Source organism: Mauremys mutica, chromosome 2 (genome assembly GCF_020497125.1).
Source record: "Mauremys mutica isolate MM-2020 ecotype Southern chromosome 2, ASM2049712v1, whole genome shotgun sequence".
Taxonomy (NCBI): Eukaryota; Metazoa; Chordata; order Testudines; family Geoemydidae; genus Mauremys; species Mauremys mutica.
The window spans coordinates 142,396,745-142,418,086 of record NC_059073.1 but is presented as its reverse complement, the minus strand read 5'-3'; the positions used below and the strand labels follow the sequence as shown (position 1 = coordinate 142,418,086).

Here is a 21,342-nt window from a genome sequence, read left to right as displayed (position 1 = left end):
CTGATTGTGTGAAGTTATTTTTTCTTTCTTGTTACACTTTCAGCTGTGCAATCTATGGATCATTCTGTTGGTGGAATATCCATAGAAGCGGAGAAAGGTGCCTACTTGAGACATCCCTTTAATACTACAAGTTCTGCTGTTTTTTTCTTAGAAAAAGAATTGAAAATAAGGGAAATTAGAACTGCCTCTTTAGTATGTGATTATTGCTTTCCATGTAGCAAAATGAAACAAACCAGAATTTAGGGATTTCTTCTTTATAAACACCACAAATAAATACAAAAAAACCCACCTTTTCCCCAAGTGTCAGTGTTCTAGTGATTGTGATCATGTACATAGTACATTGTGAGCGTTAACTTAGCTAACTGATGTTTTAGGTATAGGTTCATTCCATGCGGCATTATTCACTGCATGAAAGAGTGAATAAGTTTAAAAAAAAAAAAAAAAAGTAAAAACAGTGAAATTAAACCCCATTGGAATTAGAAACCACTTTCATGCTGGGAAATCTTGTCACCGAAGCAGAACTGTGTTTTGAGCAAAACGTAGTTCATCTGATCTACAGCACATCACGGATACAATGAGGTTCGAATTGCAGCTTTTGCTCCTTGTTTCCAGACTCTTTTACGAAAATCTGTTTGTGTGTTTTGAGTTTGGGGTGTGCCCTTTAGCTGCAATGAATCATTAGGTTGTTAATAAATAATCTGTTTTCTCAAGTACTTGATTTCTGTTTTAAAAATAACCTTTCACTTACGATCTGACAAAGTGTTCAGCTAAATTAGGAGAGTTCTCTATTAACAGAAAAGGATGGGGCGTGATACTCACCTGGTGTAAATCAGTAGGACTTCATTGTCAGTAGCATGTGGTTGCAAGCAGTCATTTCAGTGATTGAAATGTGTGGGCTTGTGCCAGTGGAGAATCTGAACCTCAGTGCTGTTGAAACAGCAGCAAAGAATCCTGTGGCACCTTATAGACTAACAGACGTTTTGCAGCATGAGCTTTCGTGGGTGAATACCCACTTCTTCGGATGCAAGAATACCCACTTGCATCCGAAGAAGTGGGTATTCACCCACGAAAGCTCATGCTGCAAAACGTCTGTTAGTCTATAAGGTGCCATAGGAAAAAAATACCCCTCTGAGTGCTGTTGAAGTTCTTCCTGTGCCAATAGCTCACCCAGGTAACCTTTATTAACTACAATCCCCTTGTAACCTGGGAACAACTGATTATTTGAGTAGACCATGGCTACCGTTCTATTTAATACAAGCCCAAGGAGAGGTGACGTGCAAAAGTTTGTTGTGCCACATGTTCAACAGGTTTCCCTGGAAGTTGGTGTTAATGGGTAAAAATTGCCTGTTTCCCTTGTTCAAAAGTAACATAGGCACTTAAAACCCAAAGTCCATTGACTTTAAATGGGACTTAGTTTCTTTGAAAATGTCTTTGACTTTTGACAATTTTACCCAAAGCCTCAAGTTAACATAGAGGGGGTGGGGGGAGCAACCAAAATTAACCAAATTCTGGTTTCAGAGTAGCAGCCGTGTTAGTCTGTATCCGCAAAAAAAACAGGAGTACTTGTGGCACCTTAAAGACTAACAAATTTATTTTAGCATGAGCTTTTGTGAGCTAAAGCTCACTTCTTCGGATGCATAGAATGGAACACACAGTCTGTGTGTTCCATTCTATGCATCCGAAGAAGTGAGCTTTAGCTCACGAAAGCTCATGCTAAAATAAATTTGTTAGTCTTTAAGGTGCCACAAGTACTCCTGTTTTTTTTTCCAAATTCTGGTGAAAGCACTGTCTTTGGGAGATATTGAGAGAGGCAGATTTGGTGAGCCTAAGATTGCGGTGTAGCGCAGACCTAGAAGTACAGTGTGCTGACTCCACAAGGCTGAATGTAATTGTGTGTAGGTATGTCATAATGGGATGCACATGCTTGGAATAGCGAGTGACCTCAATAAGATGGCAGTGTTAGGAAGTCTTTGGGGGTTTTGAAGCTATGGAGGCAATCGTGGTCCAGATGCGGTAGGGCTCCTGGTTATTGTTAACCCTTGAAGTGTAAGGAGTAGGCGATTTCTGCTTCCTTCCATCTTTGTACGCATAGATAAAGATTCTGTGGCATGCCACAGTCTGTCTAGTTAAAATGCAATAAATTGGTTGGTTTCTCACTTTTCAAAAACATTTCACACTGGTGGTAAGAACTTCTGCTGACAGCCTAGGCATGATGAGCTGCTCTTCCTTTGTTAGCTGGCAGTAGGGTTTCATATTATCCCTAGGAATTATCTATAATGGACGGTGGTTTTAGTCAGACAGTGACATTAACATATGCCACTCCATCTTTGCAAGTGCCTCTGAAAGCCATTCAATGTAGCCTTGCTCAAGTAAGCATAGAGACTATCTCGTATTAAGTAGAAGCTAATATTAATCTGTGCTATGTTAGCATTTTAAAACGAGCATATGCTTACAATTGCTACAGTGGAGGTTGATATGGTATCAAAATATGCTCAGCAGTTTTTGCTCCGAGGGATTTTGAAGCGCTTGTTTTATTCTCCCCGCCACCCTCAATTGTCTGCAAAATCTCCCCCTTTTTTTGGTCCGTGATGCAAGCCCTGAGTAGGCAGTAGCAGTCAGTGTTCTGAAGGCAAGGAATTGCTGCTGTGTTGCTGTTAGATCCTAATAAGTGGCAGCCAGGCAATCCTTATCAGTGATACATCCACTGATGATATGCAGCTGGCTTTGGTTTGCTGAAACTGAACTTCTTAAGTGCTGATGACAAAAAGATTGAATCCAATGGAAAGCAATGCTGACATAATAAAGATGATGCAGTGAAATGGCCTACCTGGGGAAAGACCATCTGCATGTTTCAATCAAGGGTGCGCGGTATATTTGGAGAATGGCCACTGGTACCATCTCTGCTCTGCCTTTTCTGGTGGTTGTGTTCTTTGTTTTCTGATTTGCAAACTGAAAGGAACCTAGAAATCTGAAGCGCTCTGAACTGTTGGTTTAGTGGAACTTCCTTATTTTTCCTCAGTATCAACATGAAAGCAATATTTTTGATTTTAGAAAAAAGTTTTTGGAAACCTTAACTAAATTGCAGCTGTATTGATCTGAATATTAGCTGTTGTTGTGGGGGGAGGGTATTTAAATCAGTGAAGTACATGTTCTGTAATTAAAATGTTACCCAGTTTATGCTATTTTAGTACAAGTAAAATAATCAGGCCTGTAGAGTGTATTCCTTATATGTCAACTTAAAATTTGTCATCCTTTAATTTTAGACAGAATAGAAAAGAGAAACTTGTAGAATAACCCATCTATCCTCTGTGACTTCTCTTTATCACCCCCTGCCGATGCAAGGTCGCTCTCTCTGGCATGTTTAGTGTTTTGTCCAAGTTCAAATGTTAAGCAACCGGTGTTAGCCACGTCTCTCAGACTATACTACAGTCTTAGTCTTCACTGGTAAACAATTTTCTTGAAGTTAAGAAAAAAAAAATTCTAGAGCAGGTTAAAAAATGTTGAAATACTAGAGAGAATTTTCAGTGAAATTTTAGGCTTTTGGAAAAATTTCTACCGACATCCCAAAAATGTCTCCTATGGCTCATTGCTGTTAGTCACACCTCCTTGGACCAACAGAAATAATTCCTATGAGCTGTTAAATCTGATTGCCCAGACTGCAGGCTGCCAATGTTACAAGCTGGGACCAAAATTATGAGAAGCTCATTTGTCAGTTGCTCCACTTCTGGTCTCGCACAAACAGTACTGAGCTCTTGTACTCCATGGCCATTGTACAAATGCCAACAGCAAATGGACCAGGAGAAAGAGAGTTTGCTTTTGGTGTGGAGAATTTTTATTAAACATGGGGATGTAAAGTAGAGAGAGAGTCCCGCTTGCCTCTCAAACACCACGATGAGTGTGCACAGCAGTTGTTAAAAAAGAAAAATGTTTAAACCTGTAAGCAGGACAGAGTGAGTGGAAAAAATCTTGGTATCTAATAAATGTCAAACCTTGTGAAATGATTTTTGAGTCATTTTTCAGAGTAGAATCGTACAGACTTCCTAGTTTAGTTCTTTTATTGAAGTTCTCTGTAGACACACTACAAGTATGGAACATATCTATAGCATGTTTAATGTCAAGTAAAGTCAATCCAAAAAGCTTTCAGTGCTGTGTAAGCAAACTAAGAAAGGGCTAGAGAATGGGAACAAATGATGTTACCCAGAAAAAAAATCCTGATTGCTTTCGCTAAGCCTGTTTTCATCAGTGTTAAATTTACTATAGCCTCTTGATCTCAACCAAAATGTGAAGTGTTCAGAATAATGCTTCATGTTGGTACTGTGAGTTGGGAACGATGATCAAGATTGACACATTGCAGTGTGTGTGTGACACTGATTGCTAAACCAGTGTATAACATTACAGGTAAAGACAAGAAAGGAAGCTGCAGCCTCTCCCGTATCGACAGCACCACCTGTCTTTTCCCTGTTGAAGAGAAAGCTGTGGAGTACTATTTTGCTTCTGATGCGAGGTGAGATTCTTCAGCATGGATTCCAAGTCAACTGTTGACATGCCCTTTAAATTTAGAGCCCTAATGGGTAACCTGGGTTACAACTGTTACTTTATCAATACTTAGCAAAGGGTGTGTAACAACTTTCATAGTGTCTTACAGACATCAACTAGATGTCACCTACTTGCCATTCATAAATTGCAGGCCCCTCTTTACTGATGCTGGGGAGGGGGGTGAAAGGCAGCTTAATGAAGACTTGTACTAGGACAGTGACACAGTAATAATACAAGTTCATCAGTTAATGATTCCAGAGGTGAGTAATGGAAATCTTGTGAAGACAGTGGCCTAAATTAAAAAGACAGACGCAGAAATTATGAGGAGAGTTGTGCAGTTCTTGTAAGGACACTGTGCATGCCTGATTCCCTGTGTCTCCGTAAAAGTCTTTTATGTTAACCCTACTGGAGGGTAAAAGCTAATGGTAAAAAACTAACTTTGTTGAATCCTTGGTGAAACCGTCGGTCTTTAGCATGTTAGTAAAGTACCAGTGTTTGTTCCAGAAACACATGCAAGTGTGACCATAATTGACTTCTGCAACTCCTTTCATCTGAGAGTTTTGAAGAGCTTTAAGCATACAGCCTTAGGATACCCATGTGTCTTATCCCCCTTTTACACAGAGATTAAGTGACTTGCCCAAGGCCATTTCTATGCTAGGTAAACAGGGTTAACTATAACCAGCCGATGTATTTAAATATGGTTTGCCCTGTCCAAAGTCGTGTTTCAAATCACATCAGATAAAAGCTTGTATTTTCAAACCTATTTTTCCAGTGTAGAAATGGCCCAAGTCAACAGCGGAGGTGGGAATAGAATCCAGTGCGCAGCTTGCAATGATTAGACTACGCTGTTGCGTAATACACTTGGCCTTAGGAATTCATAGAGATTTCTAAAAGTGGGGTCTTAAATTAACCAAATAATGACACACTAAAAAGTGAACTGTGCAAGTTCTTTAAATAAATTGCACGTTGGATTATGGACTCAGCTCTAGCCCCCATCCCCTTTGTATTGTTCTATGGCAACTGGTCTATTCTCTTTATAGTGCTGTCATTGAGCACACCAACAGAGTGATTTTCCTTGAAGACGATGACGTAGCAGCTGTGGTGGACGGTCGTCTTTCTATCCACCGGATCAAACGCACAGCGGGCGACCACCCTGGGCGTGCAGTCCAGACGCTGCAGATGGAACTTCAGCAGATCATGAAGGGTAAAAGTTCTTCACCATTTCCTCCATTTAAATATGGGGCCATTCCCTGCCAGTGGGAACCAGTGGTTTAATAACCAAAACTGTGGGGCTGCGGATTCTCTCTCCCATTCAGAAGCATCCCTTGTTTCCCAGATTGGTCCCCAAGAGAAACTAAAACTTGCCCTTTTGGATCAGACCATGAATCCATCAAGTCTGGTGTCTGATCACCAGCAGTGACCAATTCCTGATACTTGATGAAAGGTGAAATAACAGCATCATGCACCTTCCTGTGACACGATCGTGTACAGGAGTGAGAAAAATCACTCCTGACCATTTTGACAATCAGCATGTTTGCTCCCATGTGTTCACCTGTTTATTGCATTAATGGTATAACAAAGTTTCCATTGTGTTTGTGTTGTGTGTTTTTTTTTTTTAAGGTAATTTCAGTTCATTTATGCAGAAGGAAATTTTTGAGCAACCAGAATCTGTTGTTAACACAATGAGAGGAAGAGTCAACTTTGATGACTACACTGGTAATTTAAATTAATCCTTTTACAGTTTTAAATCTAACGCCTGCCAAATTTGGGGTGGGGTGGTATAGAGTAGATGTGTGGCCCAAGAGAAGTAAGTCCTATATCTGTGTAAGAGGAAGTGCCATTACGAAGAAGGGGCCTTCCGTAGCTGTGTCAGGAGAGTTCATTCTCTGCTGACAAACTTGCCATATGTGTCAAGTATCAGAGGGGAGCCGTGTTAGTCTGGATCTGTAAAAGCAGCAAAGAGTCCTGTGACACCTTAGAGACTAACAGACGTATTGGAGCATCCGACGAAGTGAGCATTCACCCACGAAAGCTCATGCTCCAATACGTCTGTTAGTCTATAAGGTGCCACAGGACTCTTTGCTGCTTTTGCCATATATGATGGCTTCTACTATGTTGGCACCTTCTCTGCTAAGAAACAGACTGAGACACTTCAGCTCTTTTAACATAAGATGATATACAGAAGGGCCTTGGAGATCAGTTTGTTATGTGTGTCCTTGAGCCTCTTGGCCACCGTGACTTTTTCGTCGAAATCCGTTACAGTGAATCTGGGCGGGTTGAAGGATCACATCAAGGAGATTCAGCGGTGTCGGCGTTTAATCCTGATTGCTTGTGGGACAAGCTACCACGCCGGAGTTGCGGTAAGTGGTTGTCACTATTTCCTTGCAAACCTTGGCCGAATTAGCTGCTGCTATTATGAATATTGAGCAGCTTAATGACCAGTCAATTGTACTATAGAAATACACACTCTGGGGCCAGATTTTCAATGGTGTTTAAGGAACCCCAGTCCTCAAGTCACTTTTGAAAATTGCACTTAAGTGCTTATGAAAAGTTTACCTGTAGTTTTCTTTATTCCTATAGCAAACTTCTGAAAACAAAACTTCTCATCATATGGTAAAATTGGCAAGGAAAGGGACAATGTAATAATAGTGAGAAGGCTTCAGAAAGTTAAAAGCTGTCAGAGGGGCACATCTGGCTTGCTCCTTTGCTATTTATATATGTTCTATGGCTTTTGTTGTACAGGAGGTCAGACTAGATGATCACAATGGTTCCATCAGGCCTTGGAATCTACGCAGGCTTTGATGGAACATTGTCAGAGAGAGCCATTCACAATGCAGTGGTCCTACTTTATGCCACAGCATTTCATAAACACTTGCAGGTTCAGGGCCGAGTTCAAACCATGTGTAACCTTGCTCCTCTGAGATATGATATAATCGCGGGGCACAAAGGTACAGCTCTAATTCAAACATTGTTGAGTTGCAGCATGAGAGCCTACATGCCTGGGATTCAGGATAATCCATAAATTTGCTAAGGAATTAACTTTTTTAAGGAAGATTGTACATTTACAAAAAATCACACTTAAACCGAGCTGCATTAAATTAGCTCTTGAGAACCTGAAAATGAAACGGACACTCATCTGGCTAGTTTCATGATCCAAGGTAAGGGTCCCAATGTTGAGGGGCTGTTTGTGGCTTCTGGATTTGTACAGTACAGTACAGTGAGTCCTGGTCTATGGCTAAAGCCCCTCTTGTAATACAAATAATTATAGAAGACCATCAAGGGCTGAAATAGGTATTCAGTTTTGCTCTCAGTAGCATAGAATATCAGGGTTGGAAGGGACCTCAGGAGGTCATGTAATCCAACCCCTTGCTCAAAGCAGGGCCAACCCCAGACAGATTTTTGCCCCAGATCCCTAAATAGCCCCCTCAAGGATTGAACTTGCAACTCTAGGTTTAGTAGGCCAGTGCTCAAACCACTGAGCTATCGTCCTCCCCCGTAATGTTATTTCCTAATGAATGCCCAGGCTGGAGTCTAGACGTCCTCTTTGGACAGGTTGCAATGAAACAGGTTTTGTAAAATAACTTTACTTTTTAAACAATTTTTTATATAAGCAGCTGTGTGGTATTTGTCAATAGTACTCTACTCCAGTTTGTGGATCTGCTCCTATACATCTTTTTGCAGTGTCAAGGTCATAAGTAACCTTTCTTATTACTGATCTAGTGATTTTGAATCTAGGTCTAGTCTTGGGTTATATTTTCATTAACCTGCATAACGGTATTGTGACTGTAATATATTCCAGTGGTTGGCAATTTGAAGGCTTCTTTTGTTAAAATGTGTTTAAACACATTGTAACTTCCTGACATCTCTATTTTACCAGACACGTCAAGTGCTAGAAGAATTGACTGAATTGCCTGTTATGGTTGAACTAGCCAGTGACTTTTTGGACAGAAACACTCCAGTCTTCAGAGATGACGTCTGCTTTTTTATCAGCCAGTCAGGTAGGGTCACTCCTGTACTACTAAAGAGAAATCCATAGGACCAAATCCTGCTATCAGAGTAGGATTGCCTGGGGTGTACACCAGTGTAGAAATTGGCCCATAGAGATGGAAAGGCTTATCTCATCCATCTTCATACCAGTGCAGGATTGATTCTTACCGTACATGTACTAATGTGTTTTGTCTAGTCCTGTGGCAAAAAAATTTGTACCCTTTTCTGTAGAGAACTTTTCCCCAGCCTAATAAAATAGATCTTATGATGTGGAATATCAGGTTAAACACGGATACATTTTCCCTTTTTAAATGTTTTCTTATTGTTCCTTTAAACAACTATAGGGGCCTCATCCAGTGGCCTTTGAAATATGTAATTTAACACAGAAATCGTTACACAAGAATATATAAAATAACAAATCACACAGTGGAATGGAGCATAAGCTAAAACACACACTTAGGTTAAAGAATAAATGGTATCCTTCATGGGCTACACTATACTGAAACCAGATGGATACATTTTTAATATTATAGGGCATTTGCAATAAAGCAAGGTGATTCTTCCCTAGCGTGGTGTCCTGTTAGCTTGAACTTTAATATGAAAAGGCATATTTGGAAGGAAATAGTTTTTTCCTTCTCTTTCTCGCCACTATACGCTAGAGAAAAAAATGCAATGAAATTAAATTGTGTTAACATACAAAAGCCACCAGGGACCGATTTAAAGTATTAATAAATTCTTAATCTTTACTATCAGAAAACCGTACTGAATAACTAACTTGTTTCAGCAGTATGTTTCCTGGGTGCATGTGCTGATTAATTTAATCTTTCAGCCAGTTTGACTATTCCAACTTTCACTCATGTTTTGAATACACATGTAGCTGCTGTTTTTCTCCAGGAACAATGCCATCTGTTTCTAACATGGTTCGTGTTTGTGAGTGTGCCACAGGCACACGCATCCCCTTAAAATTTGGATATAACCAATAAACAGGATTCCTCTGATATCTGCATTATTCTTGCAGTCTCATGAGAGCAGAACACTGCTGAATATCTCCAGATGCTAGAAAATCAAAGTAAATGTTGAGGTCACAATACCCCTCCCTGCATTGTTGCTTTAGCCTTTTAAAAATTCTTCAGTCTGGTGGTGATCTAAGCGTTGTAGCAATATTTGGAAATCCTTGACTGCATGCTATATCATGATAATCTACTCATTTAACCTTGTTTTTATTACTTCTTTGATACAGCTTATACTGTACACATACATACAGTTAGAGGGAATGCCCCTTGGGGTATTATTTAACAACGCATTCCAGTAAGACATGGCAAAATTAAGGGATTTTTTCTTTCTAATATTGGCTCTGGGGTGTAGCTCTGCATGCAGTAGAAGTGAATCATCAATACAATTTTTTGCTTAGTTGAATCAAGTTGTTGAGAGGTTGTAAATAGCTGCAGAATTGTCACACTTTGTCTCCAAAGAAACTCTAACTCTCTTCTTCCCCCTGATGTAAACAATTGACTGAGCCAGCCCCATCTCATATAGTGCACACCCTAGGCCTTTGAGAGATTGTTTTTAAAAGGTTAAAATTGCATGTCATTTAAGCCAGACCCAGGCCAGATTGTGTGACCAAAATACCCCTCCACTTAGACCAGCCCCATAGTTTTCTACAGGTGGTAGATACAAAACCATGTTTTTTAGGGGAGAGGAAATTTCTGGAGGAAACCATCAAAATGTAGTTTTGACAGATTGCAGCAGAACTTTGTAATAAAGAATAGGGGGGGGGGTTGTAAGTATTCAAATATGACTAGGAATAAGGGCTGTCTTATGGGCCCAACTGTATCCCTCTTCCCCATCTTGCTTTTAGAGTTTTTTGGCAGTAGATCATTTTGAATTGGTTCATAGCAGGGTATTATAAATTGTAGGACATTTATCCTGTGCATCTAAATGTTATGATTTAACATATTGCATAGGTAGTATACTTGAGCCAAATTAACTTGCCACTATATATATACACAAATATAGTGTTCTTTACTCATAACCAAGGCAGAAGAAGAGATCTATTTTCATTATAATTTTCAAGACAGTTACCATTCCTGCTGAACACTTTCCATTACACTAAAAACTATTGGCACTCAAAGCATTGGGTAATTGCAAACTACAGTATCATCCTGAAACTTCCGCTGAGCTATTTGACTGTGTCCTCCAGTGCAGAGTAGTAATAAGGTGTGCAATGATCTTGCCTATAACTGAACTTAAATTGTGACCATGTAAATTAATCTTTGCAGGCGAGACAGCAGATACTTTGATGGGTCTTCGATACTGTAAGGAAAGGGGAGCCCTCACTGTAGGAATAACTAATACTGTGGGCAGTTCCATATCCAGGGAGACAGACTGCGGTGTCCATATCAATGCAGGACCAGAGATTGGTGTGGCCAGCACAAAGGTGAATACCAAATAGATCGTTCTCGCATTCATTTTAAGTATAGTTGACTGTGCTTTTTATTGTAACTGAAGCTCTTTAACCATACTTAGACTGCATGGTACTTCACAGGGTGAGATTTGTAGCAGTTAATGTATTAGCCAGCTTCTGCACATTCAAAAAAACCCTCACAGTTGTGTTGATACAAATTGATTAAGACTAAAACTACTACAGACTTCCATTGAGCCATGGAATGTTATGACAGAATAGTCTTAAAATGTTATGTCAGGGAACAAAGCAAATTAATTCTTTGATCCAAGGATATGTAGATAAGAAAAAAATATTTAAACAACAATAAGGCATATTAGTTTCTAAAATCAAGCATTTTATTTTAAACTGTTTCAATCTTAGTACATGAGTCAAAGGAATTAAAAATAAAATAGCTAAAATTGCTCTGTACACAACAGTAAATCTGAATATATACACTGCCAAAGATTTTACATTGCCCATAACCAAAACAACATATCTATTGCGCATTTAAGATGGATGAGTCTGTCACTGAGTAGCAGGGTTGCAGACTGCTGGGAAACATTTTTAAGGGAATCAGGGAGTTAACAGAAGGAAAGAGAATTGTGGGACACCTTGGTACTACTTGGGTGGCTAACCACCATCTTGCTTTTCCTTCCAAGTCTGTCCATATTTAAAGAGACCAGCTGTTTATTTTTTTATAGAAAAAAAGTTAGTGGAACCCTATTTAAGCTTGTTTAAAATGTGCTAATTTAGTACATGTGCACATGTACAATCCAGATTCTGCTATAAATCTGGAGTAATCATTCGAGTTGATGGAGTTACACCTGTAAAAGTGAAAGGAGAATCAGTCCTGTTAACATTAAAATCTTACTGTGATCCACTTAATAGTTCCTCCAATCCCTCCTGCAGTTAAGACTTTCCAGCTGCCTCTTCAGGGACTCTTCCATGAAGCAAGAGATGTAAATCAACCTTTACAGCATGGTGTAATTTATCAGGCTGGGGCTGTGGTGGACTAACAAGTTCCAAATTTGAGGGGCCCCCCCCTTAAACTCCATGTTTTCAGCCCCTTCCCATTTAACCCAAATGCTGTGATATTACCAGGAAAGAGGAGGTCGCTGCAGAATAGAATTGTGCAGACAATGTGCCTGCATAATTCTCACTGAAGGCAGTGAATTTACATATCTACTCTTCCTCTTCTCTGTGGTGGTTGTAGTGGCATAGTTATAGCTTGTACATCACCTTCATGTTCATACAATATCTGCCCAATCTCTCACTGGGGCTGAATAAGAGAAACATGTATGAGAAAATGAAGGAGGCTTCCTCTAACTGGTGGACAAGGAGGAGCAGGCTTATTTACCCCACAAACTGCTATCTCAGGTTCGTTTCCAGAGAATGTTTTTCTGTTTTTTGTCAGGGCAATTTTCCAACATTTCTCTCATAGTTTGCCCCGGGTGCTCCATCTGTGGTGCAGGGCACAAAAGAGGGGATTAAATGTCTGAATTATTCCAATGAAAGGAAATAGCTTCACTTTAGTATGCCATTAAGGTAGTAATTTTAGTAAATAGCCTTTTTTTCTTTAAGTGCATAGCCATTTACTAACTCTGGGGTTTAGTTGCCCAAGGTACAGTGTAAAATACTTGCTTTGCTGCATTTGCTTGATAAAGTGCTTCTGCACTTTGAAATCTGCTTTAAGAGAGAGATGATGTCAATCTGCTACATAAATTCAGCCAAAAACCACAGCTGAGTTTAACAGTTCACTGGGGAATTTGATCATGGAAAATTCATGACTCTTGCAAAAACTCCTGTGAGCTATTTGTCCATAGGCTTTTTTGCATTGCCAACACTGTACTGTTTGTAGGTCACTGAAAACTTATTTTCTTTCTAGTGATGCAGAGCCTTACCTGTATGTGCTGCTGTTTCAACATAGATTGATAACTAATGATCAGCTGTAGAAGACGTTGCTCAGAAAATCCAATTTGAGAACATAAGAATCCAAAAGGCAGCCTTTGCTGGTGACAGAAAAAATCCAAGCACTGTTAACTGTACCAATTAATATAAAAGAGCAACGTTAACCTTCAATTGTATGCTGCCAAGTACAACGGTGCTAGGGTCTTAGATTTAAAAAACTTTAGTCATGCAGCAAACTTCTGCACCAATTAATTGATAAACTTGTTTTCCCTAAATGATGGATGCATAGTTACAAAACTTTTTTCTTTGTACAAACTTGAAGTTAAATACATTTCTTGATTCTGCTAGTAGTAGAATGCTTGAATAGCAAAAAAAAGTCACAGGCAAACCCATTGATTTTTTTTTTTGTGCAGTTATATTACACCTTTCTTTCAAGAATTTCAAAGCACTTCACACATTAAGCCTTGGAAGAGCTATGTTTTACACTATTGAAGCAGAAGTTTGTTTAGGGATAATTACTTTCACTTGAATATTTAGCTACAACCTATGAGTTCACTTGTTAGTGAAGGTGCACATAGTTTTAATTCCTGGTTTGCTTTGCAGCCAGAAATGCAAGTTGTTATCTATTTGTAAAGTGTTGGGTTTTACTTTATTATACAGTCTAAAAAGGTGTAAAAGCTCAATCTGCAGTTCCCTGGCTCATTCTGTGCAGTTAAATATTTACCTTATGACAATTTTAGTTGAGCAGTTGTCCTCCTTTAATTCTTGTTTTATAAGAAGTCAGTTAAATTGCAAGGAGAGATTGTTCGCCACTATCCACAAAGCCCAGACAAGGAGAAATGTTTGTTACTCAAACTCTTTGGATTGAAATATCTTGATTAAAAACTCTTAGATCAATAATCCAAAATTTTTCTAGGAAAAAAAGCTGATGTCTAGTTGTTGTAAATTTAACCTTTTTGTTAATCGTTTCTTCTTTTAATGGATGTATCAGAATTTATTACCCTAGAGAAGGAGGGCATGATAAGTCCTACTTTCATCCTGGTCCAGCTGAACTCAATGGGATTTTTGCCATTGACTCTAATGGTATTAGCCTTTAATCAATAAGTGCAATAAAAAGTAAATTCTCTCATTATATGGTATCAAATCTTCCACTTAGTTTGCTATTATTTCATGGTATGTTGTTTACTTTGCACTATTCTTGAACACTAAATCTGTGTGTGTTAGCTAAGGCAGTTAGGAATGAAATTATTGCACAATTTGAAGAGATGTCTTGCAAGTTTCCTTACTTAATAAGGATGAAAGGTTTATTTTTAAAGCTTGAAATGACTTTCATGATAAAAGCGGAACAAGCAGTTTCAGACTAGTCTTTGATTTTAAGGGGACCTTCAAAAAGAAAAAGTTAACTCCTGAACCAGTTAAGTGCCCATTAAAAACTATACATTTAAAGCACAAAACTGGTGTTTTCTCCCTTTAGCTGCTGATGGCATTACAGCTGCATACAGTCCTACAGCAGTGCTGTCTTAATTGTGGTCTCCAGCTGTTGTCCAGGATACATTAATTTCACAAAGCCATTGTTTGCAATAGGGCACTTTTACGATATCTTTTAAATCTTAGCTATTAAAAATGATCCCAAAGCCTTGGACTTGATTCTAACTCATGTTACATTCCTTTTATGACACTGACAGCGTGAATGGACCTTACCATATATGCTGGTTGGGATTTTCAAAGGTGCCACTGAAAACAGGCACTTAACTCCCTTAAAGCCCCAGACATCATTCTTTTGACAAGTCCAAGGTGCTCTTGAATAGCTCATATAAATGTGTGGTCCTGGAAATACTGATGTCAAAGTATTAAATTTGTGATACTTGGGCATATGAAGTTCTGTGTGTGTTCAGACTCTGTATAGACTGGCTGTCTAATCCTCACAATCATAGTCAATCAAGTAATGCCATCATATTTAGAAGCCTAAAAGATTTATCTGTCTCTTCTCTTTAGGCCTACACTAGCCAGTTTGTTTCTCTGGTGATGTTTGCCCTCATGATGTGTGATGATAGGATTTCTATGCAAGAAAGACGCAAAGAAATCATGCGGGGGCTGAAGGTCCTACCAGGTATGAAGCATATTTTCTTAATATTGCATTTACACTGTTCTTGCTGAATGAAATTAATCTCTTGGTAGAGGGCTGGCACACGATCTATGCAGCATTTAAGTCCCACTGAAAAATAGGGCATAAGGGTAAGATGAAGATAGCTGGTATATCCACATTTCAGTGTGAACTTCAGACTTGATTCTCATTCAGAAGCATACATCGGCAGAGCAGTGTAAAGGGGCTTTGGTGCAAGGGGGGAAAAATCAGGTTCAAATCAATCACCCCTGTAAAGTTGCAGTTAAGGAAGACAAACATGTTTGTTTGCCCCGGTACTGAGTAAATGTGTGTGTCTGTCTCAACCCTTTGCCTCATCCTAACTAATAGACTTGATTAAAGAAGTGCTGAGCATGGATGATGAGATCCAGAAACTGGCAACAGAGCTTTACCATCAGAAGTCGGTTTTGATTATGGGACGTGGCTATCACTACGCTACATGTCTTGAGGGAGCCTTGGTAAGGAGTTTCTCTTTCTTTAATACCCCTCTGAACTGCCTTGGGTAGATCTGGCTGATAAATGCACACCCACTGGCACTTAACGTGGATCTGAGGATTGTATGAGCTTTAAACATGGGTACCCTCTTGACATTATTAAACCTCAGGGCCCTCCATTAATGCTGGATGGACTTTTACTTTTCCAATCACTGTGTTACTGCACTAAAGCTATGCCATTGGGTGAGTTCCTTTAATGACTGAGGGATTTTCTTTCAAGAGTGCTCAGTACCCATGTAATTGGTACAGCACACCCTATGGTGCCCATTGAAGAGCTGGCCCTGTCTTCAGCAGGAGTTATGTGCTGCTACTATTGACACTTAATATTTCCTCTTCTCACACTTACACAGAGGATGACCTTTTCAAGCCCTAATACAAACATTAAGCCATAGTGCTCCTGGGAAGGAAGGTCGGTATTAGGGTTTAAAGAGAGAGACACTGACTTAGGGGCAAGGGCAGCTGTGGGTATAGAACCTCTCCTCTGGGCCACTTGACCCAGATCCAGGTTTCCAGCCTGCTTTAGCTGACTTATGCAAACAACAGACTGGTCCAGAGTTCACCAATAAATAATTTAGTTAAATCACCCTTCCCCTGGAATGTGGAGAGAGCTAGTTTCTTCCTATGATGGTGCATAAACACGTCCCTATACTTGCTCAGTGTACTGCACAAGGGCCAAACTGTAGCTTGATTAACAGGGATATCCTTCTTCCTCTCTAGAAAATAAAAGAAATCACATACATGCACTCGGAAGGCATAATGGCTGGTGAGCTGAAGCATGGTCCCCTCGCCCTGGTAGACAAATTGATGCCTGTTATCATGATCATCATGAGGGACCATACATATGCCAAGTGCCAGAATGCTCTCCAACAGGTTATAGCGCGGCAGGTGAGTAATTGGAGATGGACGTGAACTGCATCATCCCAAGTCTAGAAGTTTAAATTGTTCCCTTCATCGCTAAAAAGCTCAAGAAATGTTAAGATTCGGATCGCTAGATCTACTGTCAGCATTTTTACGGTTCCTTTGTGGGATTTTAGAATGCCAGTTCAAGTCCAGCAGTAACAACTTGAATACCATCAAATGACTGCTCAGTAGTCTCGGGCCAGTTAGAGCCAATGCACTCTGAAGTAAATAGTCTGTTGGGGCTTTTAAGTGCCAGTTTTGACAAGATACCTAAAAGGTAATAGTCTAGAGTATGGCTTATTGGTTTAAAGAGGTTTATCTTGAAATTCCAAAACAAGATAATGCATCATCTTTTGTGAAGAAGACTGCTGCAATTTTAAAAAATGAAATAGAACTTCCACACAGAGAGAACCATCTAAGTAATGAAGGAAAATGCAGGGTAGTCTGTCTGTTTTAAAAAGCAGTATGGCAAGTGTAAAATACTATTGCTATTCTCACTTGCCTTGTTCTGGATTATTTTTTAAGTGAAAGGTTCCTGCCCTTCTTGAGATCAGTGAGAGTTTTGCCAGGGATTTCAACAGAAGCAAGAAGGGGCCCTATCAGACAACCTTTCTGGAGTATGTGTGTATCTGACTCTGCCTGTTACTTGTTGACACTTCTCTTTCTTCCAGGGGCGACCGGTAGTGATTTGTGATAAGGAAGACACAGAGACAATTAATAATAATAAGAGGACAATCAAAGTTCCTCATTCCGTGGACTGTCTGCAAGGAATCTTGAGTGTCATCCCTTTACAGCTTCTGGCTTTCCATCTTGCAGTTCTCAGAGGATATGATGTAAGTACTATCCTACCTTTAAATACCTTCCTTTGTCTGTCTACTCTCCAAAGGACTTACAGTAGATCTATTATACTGAACAGAACCCTATACAGTTCTCTGAACTTACTTTAATCTAATAGGGTTTTCATGATTAAGTCAGTGGAGAAATAGTTATGGCAGAGAACAGACTTGTTCCCCACTTTTACCATTGAATACTCCTTTCCCTGAATATAAACCTCTTCACACATTGCTGCTGGAAGTTAAATCATCCCTCCCTTGTTCAAAAAGAGAGAGACTATGGTTCAGCTGTTGCTACGGTGCCTGCCAAGGACTCCGGCACGGACATTCCGCCAATGCAGCACACTTCACTTGTGAGCTTGATCACATCCACCGCTGTCGTTTTTGCAGGACTTCCATACAGAGGGTCTGTCCCTCTGCTTTTCTCCCCTCTCAGGGCATGTCTACACCAAGACCTCGTGCATGGCCAGGCAGACTGTAACACCGCAGTATGTCCGAGTGCACTGGGGGACTTTAGTGCATTATAGCAGAGTCCACATGGCTCCTTAATGTGTGGCAGGCTAGAGTGCTGTCAATTTACCTCCTGGCTTGCCACAAACAAAGTCTGGTGTAGACAAGCCCTCTGGGTGCAGAAAATTAAGCTTAATTGTCACTTGAGCTAGATCAGGGACCAGAGAAGTTTCCTGTATTTTGATTTATTTACACAATTCTCTTGGCTGAACTACTTGCAAACCCTAGTAAAGAATGTTTGAAAAAATAGTTTCTTTGAAACAGCCACAAAATGTGACTGAGTGTGAGAATGGTGCTATAAGTTCTCAGACTTGTAAGAGTTAACAATGAACTTACATGACACACTTAACTAAAATGTACTATGCAAGTCCAACATTCAGTACAGGGGTTTGTTTTTACCGGTAATGTGGTTACATTTTCATGCTAAAATTATTTTTTAAACTAAACTAAGGGAGACTGAATAGTTCCCTGCAGTAACTTCTGTCTTCTCTAAAAGGCAGACTGTGTATCCTGCCCAACTCCTACCTTTTATGCCTCAGTTTACACATCTTAAAATAAGTAAATATTTTGAGCCTGTGCTACATAGGTGCAGGAGAGGCCTAGCAAGAGCTGTTTTGCAAACTGTAACTGATATGAAATTTTTTTCATGAGATGTTATTTGCTTGTTTGGACAAAAGCTTTTTAACAGATGCCCGTAACTTTTTAATATTGTCTTTCGTGAAGTGTAAAATAGTGGTATGTGTGGTCTTGTTCACAAAAATTCCATTTTTTTTTCTTTTTACAGGTTGATTTTCCAAGAAATCTGGCCAAATCTGTAACTGTAGAGTAAAAGTGCATCTGAATCTTAGGGGTATGGGGAAGTAAATGGAGAGACTTTTTGGGTACCAAAAAACCTTGATTTTAAAGTCCCCTAGATCAAATAATCTTTTGCTAAATCATTGTGTATAAAATCACCATAATTGTTACATTAGTGATTGTCAAATTAACTCCATATGCCATGTCAATAGCTTTGTTTTGTTGAAAGGTGTTCACTAGGAGACTTGGTAATCTTTTAAAGGAAGCAGTTTGCGGGGCTCTTTAATACGAGATAATTTAGGTATAAATTAACCTCACTTTAGTCAATTGCATTATCTCAGTATCTGCAGTGCCTCTGCTAGTGAAGGTACGTGCCAACGTCTGACACTGAAATCAGAGCTGTAATAGGCCATGAATGAGCCTACAGAGATTCAGACATGATGGTTTAGAAGAGATTAGGTCAAATTCTGCCCAGTTTATATAAAGGGAAATCCAGTGACTAATCAGAATCTCTCCTTTTATGTAATTTGGTTAGCGTGCCTAAAATTAGCCTCAGAAAGGATCTGGTCTATGCCAAATGCCTAGCAACTGACAATCCTGCAGAGGCTGGGCCAAAATCTGCTGTTAAGACAACATAACTATGGAGTTGTTGCAGCTCATTCTAATGTGTAAGTGAGGGCAGCATCTGACCCAAAATAGAAGGAACACTGGCAAAGTTCAAAGGCCCAGTATGTAATACTTGCAAACAATATCATCCCCTTGTTGTTGGGGGGGGAGAAGGAGAAATCTAGTGCTCCCCCCTGATCACTGCAACACTAAAGAGAATCCTAGTTTAGGTTCTGGGTTTATTGTGCTGCTGCTGTTAGCAAGCATGATTTGGAACATATACAAGAATGCTGTTCTTAGAGCAAGTTTCTTGTATATTTCAAAAGCCTCCCTGCTTACTCCATTCTATGTGTGCTCATGAATGGAGGGAATGGCACTACATGTGACAGTGTCCCTTAACAAAGATGTCAGTCCATCAAGGATATTGACTGTTGGCCAGGAGAGTTGCAGGGAACAAATGCGTGGCTTTCATTTCTGCAGCTCACGGCTGCTGTTAATTAGTGTGAGTGACAGCAAATAGTTTCAGTGGCATATATGGTTTGGGTTTGAGAATGGGGTTAGACCAGGAAAATTAACAAAGCTTCATGCACAAGACTACAAACAATATTTTAAGTAGCTTGCAGAAGATGTTAAACAGCAAAAGTCTCACATTGCAAAAGGATGAATTTCATATGGTCAGTGGTGGGTTTGAAGTAAACAGCCAGAGTTAAGAACATAGTACTGTAGGATGTAAAGTGAAGCCTGGGGCTTATTAATGAAACATGAAGGTCACTCTGCAATATTTAGGGATTTTTTTCTTCTTCACAAATGTAATATTTTGACCTTGTAGAAGTCTGCTTTACCAGAGAGACTGTCCAACACTAGGATAAGAACTTGGCTCTCCGAGCGAGTATGCTGTAGTCGAGTGCTGAATTGCATAATCCAGGTTGACTCAGACAATTGCTCACACAGGTTCAAAGGACTGTAGCTGAAGTAAATAATTTAAAGAACAACAGATGGCATTGCTACAGTTAATATCACTTTTAACTTCCTGCATTTTTGTATCTTATTCATAGATCTGTTCGCTGCTTAGTTTTACCATCTTAGCAAGAACTGGAAGCATACGTTCAATAAATGACTTGAACTTGATTTTTCTTTAAATGATGAACTTGAGTACAGTTACTCGTGCATTGTATGCGGGCCATGATTTGTGCTGAGCTATTAATTTGTATTTAGGAATGAAGTAGTAAATACAGCAATTTAATTCCTACAGTATTTGCTTATTACATTAGACACCTCAGCCTGAACTGACAATTGAGACTTTCCCACGATGATTTACAAACAAGCAACATTTTTTGTATAGCCAAGCACTATGTATGTTAAAGCCAGTTTAACCTTGACTTGCCTTAGCTTATATTAGTTTCATTTTAAAAGGGAGGGAGCTGCTGTTCAAGCAGTTTAACTTAGAAGGGCTGAAGTCAAGGGGAGAACGTCCAGGTTAAGATCCTCTGGCCTTGTTTGCAGGGATTCTAATGTAAGCGAGGCCCTTAAAGGGGGAAGCATTTTGAGTGTGCTATTGTACCCATTGATTTCTTGGAGAGGAATTGATTTGGAGGTCTTTCCCTAATCAACTTGGAAAATTAGCTACAAGTGCTTGTCTAGGTTTGTACAGGGGAGATTTTATTTTAGAAGTAGGACAGCTGCTTCTCCACTGGTATATTAAGAATATGCTAGTTATATTTAAATATGATTTGATGTTCTCCATCCGATTTGTGCCCTGTAGCAAGTGCTTACTATTTATGAAAAGATAGCTACATTGATACAAAGGACCAAAGAAATAGGATACTAAATTAAAGAGCTGTAGTTTCTACAGAGTTGTTTTATCTTGTGAGATTTTATAAATATTGCAAAGTCACTCTTTAGTTCGGACGGACAGCCCCTATTCTTCATAATGTTAAGGCGTGTAGCCTATAAGACTTACTACACAAACTTTTTACTAGTTAGAAATTAACCCCAACCATTAAATTGAGCTTGATTTTGTAAATTGCATTAAGGTCCAAAACTCAGCTTACTAAAATTGAAATATGTGACTAGACTATCAGATATTGCAATGTATAATAAGAATGTTATGGAGCACACTCACTGTGAAGAATTTTTTTGAATGATTATGATATACTTAAAGCATCTCAGTTTTACCAGTGTGCTGAG

General features: G+C 39.4%; 1 protein-coding gene across 3 annotated transcripts in view; it reads left to right on the top strand.

Annotated features, from left to right (window-relative positions):
* Positions 1–20,125, top strand: part of GFPT1 (glutamine--fructose-6-phosphate transaminase 1) — a 57,861-nt gene extending 37,736 nt beyond the window's left edge. For 2 of the 3 annotated variants that reach the window (XM_045005170.1, XM_045005172.1), the window contains exons 9-20: positions 44–97; positions 4,399–4,504; positions 5,577–5,740; positions 6,157–6,252; positions 6,799–6,896; positions 8,414–8,534; positions 10,803–10,960; positions 14,870–14,984; positions 15,348–15,475; positions 16,229–16,396; positions 17,083–17,244; positions 18,539–20,125. In XM_045005170.1, the coding sequence (XP_044861105.1) occupies positions 44–97; positions 4,399–4,504; positions 5,577–5,740; positions 6,157–6,252; positions 6,799–6,896; positions 8,414–8,534; positions 10,803–10,960; positions 14,870–14,984; positions 15,348–15,475; positions 16,229–16,396; positions 17,083–17,244; positions 18,539–18,583 (1,415 nt within the window). In that variant the 3' untranslated portion in view covers positions 18,584–20,125. The remainder of the gene's footprint in view (positions 1–43; positions 98–4,398; positions 4,505–5,576; positions 5,741–6,156; positions 6,253–6,798; positions 6,897–8,413; positions 8,535–10,802; positions 10,961–14,869; positions 14,985–15,347; positions 15,476–16,228; positions 16,397–17,082; positions 17,245–18,538) is intronic. The other variant, XM_045005171.1, reaches the window with a different exon arrangement.
* Positions 20,126–21,342: the final 1,217 nt, after the last annotated feature.